This window comes from Octopus sinensis, linkage group LG1 (assembly GCF_006345805.1).
Source record: "Octopus sinensis linkage group LG1, ASM634580v1, whole genome shotgun sequence".
Taxonomy (NCBI): Eukaryota; Metazoa; Mollusca; class Cephalopoda; order Octopoda; family Octopodidae; genus Octopus; species Octopus sinensis.
The window spans coordinates 53,964,713-53,972,212 of NC_042997.1; the positions used below are offsets into that span (position 1 = coordinate 53,964,713).

A 7,500-nucleotide genomic window follows, 5' to 3' on the forward strand; every position below is an offset into this window, starting at 1 on the left:
TTTTAAAACGCCACAAGCCTCTGTGCAGCTCTATAACATGTAGGAGAGATATGTTCATCCTACATCAGCTTTCTGTTTATGGTTACACCTAGAATGTAGAGGTTTTTTTTTTCATTGATAGCCTATAATTCACAAAGTGTGTGCAAAATTTTATAAGTTTCTTTCGTTTTATTTTGGTACCCCAAATATTACTTTACAATCGTCTCTCCAGATTTTCACTTTACTGACAAGTATATTATGAAGTTAACTGCAGCCGCACTGGTCTCTCTTCAGGGAGAATACTAAAAATAAAAGTGGCGTAAGAATTGAACTTATGTATTAATGACTCACTTGAAACGGTGATCTTAATGGATCTCCAATTAAGATAGCTTTAAATCCGTGCTAGCAGTTTATCACTTATTTCCTTGGATTCCAATTTAGAGCAAAATTTGTTGGGCTAAAGGCTCTGTGAAAAGCTCCTTTCACGTCTAGGACCATGACACATGACTTTTAACCTACGTGAAGCTAGTTAGAAAAGGATAGTCAGAAAATCTGTTGCGTTATGGTTTGGTCGGAAGCCGCATTGACTTTTAGAGGTAAGATGATGCTTTAGTAAATAGCTTTTGTTACTTTCATGATGATGTTAATAGAAGAGTATTTTGATGGATCGGTTCGAGAATACTTCGTATGTATAGGAATCTAATAAGCAGTTTTCAAATACACCACATGTGAAGCAAAGGTGAAATCAGAATCACAGGGGTCTGGCTAGTTTTGTGCAACTTTTCTTCAGAATTCTAGCGGGAATCAGATTAGACACCTGTGGTATATCAGTTTGAGGTCCTGCATTAGCTTCGTGATAATTTTTGCATTGACAACCACTGTCTTTAGTAATATATGAGAAGAGTGCTTGTTTAATGGTGGCTGGTTGTCAATATTACGGTCCCGATACTTCTCTGTAAAAGCCTATATACATAGCGACTTGGTACGGACGATATTTATCGACTTCCATTTTAATTGTAAAAACCTACTGCATTTCTATAAATGTTTAAGCGCCTTATTGTGCATTTAACTGATACGTATTTAAGTTTTTTCTCCTCAGATTTGTAGTTTAATATTGTCAACTGTGTTTGGGTAGTCAAGGACTTCACTTCGCAACTGTAAATGTTTGGGACCGGTCCCACTGTATTCACTTTGGTCAAGCGTCTTCTGTTATAGCCTCGAGTCGATCAAAGACTTATGAAAGACATTTTGTGGACGCAAATTATGTGGAAGCTTGGCAGAGAGACAATTCTTGTTCTTGGGTAGTAGATATAATTCGTCATTGAGATTAACGCTACTGAGGTGAAACTAAATCTCAACTGCACCGATCTCCGCAATCTAGAAAAGCCTATGAAGAGCTTACATCCTTCCCCCTTTCCTGACGATTAAAAATTGAAAAGAAAAATGGTATCAAACAATCATAACAATGAGCTGTTTGAAACGCTTCACACTTTCCCTATTTCATAAATATGGCCAAAATCAGCATTGTTCAATTTCTATACTCTTTTACTCTTTTTTTATTTGTTTCAGTCATTTGACTGCGGCCATGCTGGAGCACCGCCTTTAGTCGAGCAAATCGACCCCGGGAATTATTCTTTGTAAGCCCAGTACTTATTCTATCGGTCTCTTTTGCGGAACCGCTAAGTGACGAGGACGTAAATATACCAGCATCGGTTGTCAAGCAATGCTAGGGGGACAAACACAGACACACAAACACACACACATACATATATATATATACATATACGACAGGCTTCTTTCAGTTTCCGTCAACCAAATCCACTCACAAGGCATTGGTCGGTCCGGGGCTATAGCAGAAGACACTTGCCCAAGATGCCACGCAGTGGGACTGAACCCGGAACCATGTGGTTGGTTAGCAAGCTACTTACCACACAGCCACTCCTGCGCCTATATCTATATATATATATATATATATATATAATGCGTGCGTGGGTATGGATTTACATTTTGCCTGAAAGCGATTAACTTTTTCCATATTTGAAATACGTTTTTCAAATGCTAAATATTTTAATGTTACATGCTTATATCTTAAAAGCATTATTTAGAATCAGATTTATATATTGTCTGTTTATATATGACACAGTGATATCACAAATCATCTGAAATTTAAAAATCATTTCAAACTGTTGAATGAACACAGTGCAATGTATTAAATTTCGAACCCCCTGATTGAAAATATTCAAATACTTTCACACGACACTCAACTGATTACAAGCTGTCTATGAGTCACGTTTGAACCACATCATCTTCTGCACTCTGTCCTTTAGTTCTAATTTTATCAAATTCGCAAAAACGAGCTGATTCATGTAATCTTTCAGAATAACCTTCAATAGATTCAGCTAGATTCTAATGTTGTGATAAGAATATGGCAATTATCAATTCCTTTTGGGGACTGACTGATGACATTATCGCAGGTCTTATACTGCTAAAATTCATTATTTCGAATTCTGGAAGGTTTCACAGTTAGCGAAACTTCTCGAATAACCGCCATATCTCCCTCATATCTGAGTCATCAAGTGGAAATTTGTTGTTGTAATTGCCACCGTGTTATACAAATGTAGTTGCACGCGATCTTTTCTCTATACCCAACTGAACTGATAAACTGTTTCATCAAACTAGCAGTTACTTAAAACAGAATATGAGATCACACAAAATACACGCAATGATATTAGCATAACATTGATATCACAGGCAATGTTATGTGTGTGTGTTCGTGTGTGTGTGCGTGTGTGTGTGTGCGTGTGTGCGCGCGCGATGCGTGCGTGCGTGCTTGCGTGCGTGCGTGCGTGTGAGTGTGTGTGTGTGTGTGAATATACATAGGTACGAGGATGAGTCAAAAAGTAATGCCATTTTGTTTAGGACAGGTATAAATACCAACACAGGAACATGTATCATACATCAAAATGAAGCTGGTCCTCTGTGGATCACATCTCTACTTCTCAACATAGTCACCGTTTCTCTCAATAGCAATGTTCCGCCTTTGAATGAGAGTATCTATCCCTGCTCTGTAAAATTCTGTTGACTGTTCTTTGAGCCACTTCTTCACTACAGTTTTCACTTCCTCGTCACTGGATTATCATCTCTTAGGCCCCGTGGAAGAGGAGTTGAGAGGCAAACATTATTCCAGTGACGAGGAAATGAAAACTGTTGTGAAGAAGTGGCTCAAAGAACAGTCAATAGAATTTTACGTGGCAGGGATACATACTCTCATTCGAAGGTGGAACATTGCTATTGAGAGAAATGGTGACTATGTTGAGAAGTAGGGATGTGATCCACAGGGGACCAGCTTCATTTTGATGTGTGATACATGATCCTGTGTTGGTAATTATACATGTCCTAAACAAAATAGCATTACTTTTGACTCATCCTCGTATATTCATATTTTATTTTCCGTTTCTCCTCCTCCTTCTTTGCTGTCCCTTGTCTATCTTTTTTCCACCCTTTACTATCTTTCGTTCCTTCTCCCTTCTCAATCCCTTTGTTTCTTTCCCTCATCCTCTCTCTTGCCTCCCTTCTCCTCTGCCTGTTTGTTCCCACGTGACTACAGGCCATTTTTTCTCACCTCTGCTTTTTTCTGGACGCGACGCGTTCTTAACAGGACGTCATTTTCTCTATTTTTTTTTACTCTTCTACTATTTTCTTCTCTTATATTTATTCTATATCCTTTCATAATTTCTCCCTGGCGTTACCCATTACAAACTAAATCAAATGGAATCTCAGTGCTGCGAAATACTTGGAAACATAAGGCGTTCCATGGCAAACGCCCTACAAGGGTCAGCGATCCTAATGTAGATACAAATTTAACCCATCAATGGATGACAGTATCTGGAATTAAGTCAAAACAGAGAGTTTCATTATAGTAGCTCAGGATCAGTGTCTATCCACAAGAAACTATCAAGCGAAAATGGTGCTGATCCTGCCTGCCGCTTTTGTGGTCAAACTAGGTAAATAATTGACCACCTGATCTCTGGGAGTTCTTTGATAGCCTCAGACGAATATATTAATTGCCATGATAGAATTGGCCAGTATTTACACTGGATCATATGTAATTCCACCGCTTTAAAAGAGAGATACCTGAAATTTTGAAGGGAGAGGGCTTGTCCATGTCATAGACTAGACCCTAGTATTTGATTGGTATTCTGTTATTGACTCCGAAAAGAATGAAATGCAAAATTGACTTCAGCGGGATTTGAACTCAGAATGTAAAGAACTGGAATGCAAGACCATATGGCTTTTAATGATAAATAATAGGATATTCTTTAAAGTTTTAAACTTAGAAAGGAAACTTTAAAAGTTTTTCAACAATCCGAAAGGCTACCTCTGGTTTATAGTAATCTTTTATGGCTTCGTTACAGGTGAAAGGTGAGCACCCATGCCCCAAGGCCTCTAAGACCAGTAGAAGAAAGTTTTGGGGGGCAGGGTATCAACCTGGAGACATGGATCCACTGCTTACAAAAAAGTGAAATCTTTTAGAAGTCCCCTAGAATCATCTTGCCTACACATAGCTAATAACGATTTCTATGATTGATACATGGCAAAAACAGGGGGATAATCGATTTAATATACTCTACCACTTTATCGCCTCTAGTGTTCTGGAGTGAGGAAGCAAAGTCTATATCAACAGAATTTACACTTTAAAGGTATAGAAACGGATTTATATACTGCAAAGTTTTTAGTCATACATCCCACAACCCGCTCTTCACTCGGAGAGAAAATTCCTGAACTTGCCCCCCCCCCTTCTCTTCGTATTCTAACTACTTTGATTTCACAACGCCCCACTCCATTGCTAATTAGGTTACTAACGGAAGCTATCAACTACATTTTAGGAAACCCTCCGAGCATTTGAAAAACGTATCCATGAACTCACCTTACTGTTTCTTTTTTTTCTCTTTTTTTTTTTCACATGTTAATATCTGTAAGAGATTTGTTTTACCTAGAAAACGTCGAAAGTAAACATGTTTTGACCTTTATGCTTCTTCCCAGGATGTTAGCAGCAAATGTACAGTGAATTTGAAACTGTAATCGAACCGCTAGTCGGATCACTTCCAAAGTTAATAACGAAATTACACACCTTATTTACTTTTTGATTATTTTTAAAAATTATTAATGTGTATGCTTCTTTATTTATTCAGTATTTACTCGTTATCTTTCTTTTAAGGTGGAGATCTTGCACGTGTAGAACGTGCTGTATGTATGCTGAGTAATACAACGGCTATTGCACAGGCTTGGGCAAGACTTGATAGAAAGTTTGATTTGATGTATGCAAAGAGAGCGTTCGTCCATTGGTATGTTGGTGAAGGTATGTAATATTTTTGCTTAAATTTGTTTGGCTTATACGTACTAGTGGGTCTGCTCATGATACTCGCTTTTGGTTTTGTTGTTCTTGGATGTGTATTTATCTTTTTAAAAACAGTGCTTTTTAAAAAAAACTAAAGTTCCTGAAAGATATTCAACCAACCTCCCTCATCTATCCTCTCAATATACAAGGAGGGTATTGCGTTTTCTTGTTTTCCTGCATTGTATGAACGTTTATATTTTCCGCTTTTTACTACAAACTCAGTATAGCTTTTATATATATGCATATATGTACATATGCCATTATTCAGTTTATTTCAAGACTTCTTGCCAATAGAGAAAGAACCGCTTTCTAACCTAGGTCCAAGGTTCCTTCATCGGAATTTCAACATCAACAACAGGTTATTTTTGTTTGTATGTATGTCATGCATATAGTTGCATATTTAGACATGCTTATATATTTTTAAATGATTAACTTCTGGAAAGTTTCACAGATTTTTACACTTCCAGTGATGGACAGGATCTGTAGTCTTCGTATTAACTTTCTTCTTTCCGGCTTTGAGAAACCTAATTTCTCAAGATTGGTATTTAGGCAGTGTGTTACATATCCCAGGACCCCAATAAATACCGGTATAAACCTGAACTTGTAATCTGGATAGAATAACTGCAGATTTCTCAATAGTTTGTATAGGTGTTCTCTTTTTCACTGATCTTCAGCTTTATGTTAACACCCGCTGGGCAGCTAATTTCCACAACTGTGCACAGTTTCTCTTCTCTATCCCAAATCATTATATCAGGTCTGTTGTACTTACATTTTATTAAGGTCTTCACTGGTAAATTCCACCAGTATTCCTTTTTATAATGGGTGGCTATGACTCCTACCATATTGTGGGTTCTTATTTCTTTGTCCTCGGGATTATCCTTCCCACGGATTTCATTATGGAGTGTCCTTGCTACAACGTCATGTCTCATCGGTAAATAATACTGTAATGACATTTTCGGACAATCTCTCGGTTGAAGCTGAATTGAAAGAGACTTAATTGCTTTACATATGGCTTTGTAGAACAGGAATGGAAGTCTTTTTTAGGATCAAGGGCGAATTGCGGCTGCATAAGAGCCAGTGGATGGGTGGAAAATCTGTTCTGGAAGGATTAATGACTCGTTAATTTCTATAAAGAGTGAAGAATACAACTTATATTAAATCATCGTTTTGGTCTTAAGGTTTAGAATATGTTATTCATGTGGGCTTTTAAAGGCTTCATCGAGTGATTTCAAAATAGCAATAGGGAGAGATGTCGCCCATGGGCTATGTAGCGGCTTCCAAGCTGTCTCGAAAATATTTCGCGTTTTTTTTTTCTTTTTCTTTATGCCAGACGACCACAGTTTTTTGAGAAAACTTTTAATGAATAAATGAATAAATTATTTTCGCACACGACGATATACCCATGAAGAAAAAGAAAAAATACACAAATGTCATTCAGTCTTAATTCTCTTCCCTAATAAATATTTACCTCAGTAAGAAATCGAATGTTTCATATGTTTAAAGTCATTTTGTTTAATGCTGTCTGAATAAGATATGAACCATTAAATTCATGTCTATAATGTATGTTGTATATCTTGAAGTCTTGTGGTAGTCTTAAGACATTCATTTTCATATCATATTGAGTAGAAGTAGGATCCGATGGTCGAAATTTTGGCGACCCAATTTCAGTTTCCGATTGAAGTCGGTATAATTTTCAATATACAGGAAATACATTTCTCATTATGATTTCAATTTAATGTTTAAGGAATGGAAGAAGGCGAATTCAGTGAAGCGAGGGAAGACATGGCGACATTAGAAAAAGACTATGAAGAGGTTGGACATGAATCAGATTCAGATGAGGATGAAGAGGAGAATGAATTCTAAAAGTTGAAAAATAATGAAACGAATATATATATTTATTTAACTATTAACTTATATATTTATTTAACTATTAACTTATTTATTTATTAATTTATTACAAAATTCATTTCGCCAGTTTACTCCTGTATGTTTATTCATCTTTTACTGCATTAATTATGAAATTCGTCTTTCTGTGTTTCTACTTTTCTATTTGTGAGTACATCCGTGTATTTTCTTCATAGTATTTATTAAATTTATTTATTCTTTCGTGATTCTATCAAACT

The 7,500-nt window shown here is 36.6% G+C and overlaps 1 protein-coding gene across 1 annotated transcript in view; it reads left to right on the forward strand.

Annotated features, from left to right (window-relative positions):
* Positions 1–7,500, forward strand: part of LOC115212185 (tubulin alpha-8 chain-like) — a 70,943-nt gene that overhangs the window by 62,705 nt on the left and 738 nt on the right. Inside the window, exons 7-8 of the mRNA XM_029781028.2 lie at positions 5,198–5,338; positions 7,122–7,500. The exon at positions 7,122–7,500 is cut by the window's right edge and continues 738 nt beyond it. Coding sequence (XP_029636888.1) covers positions 5,198–5,338; positions 7,122–7,240 — 260 coding nt within the window. The 3' untranslated portion in view covers positions 7,241–7,500. The remainder of the gene's footprint in view (positions 1–5,197; positions 5,339–7,121) is intronic.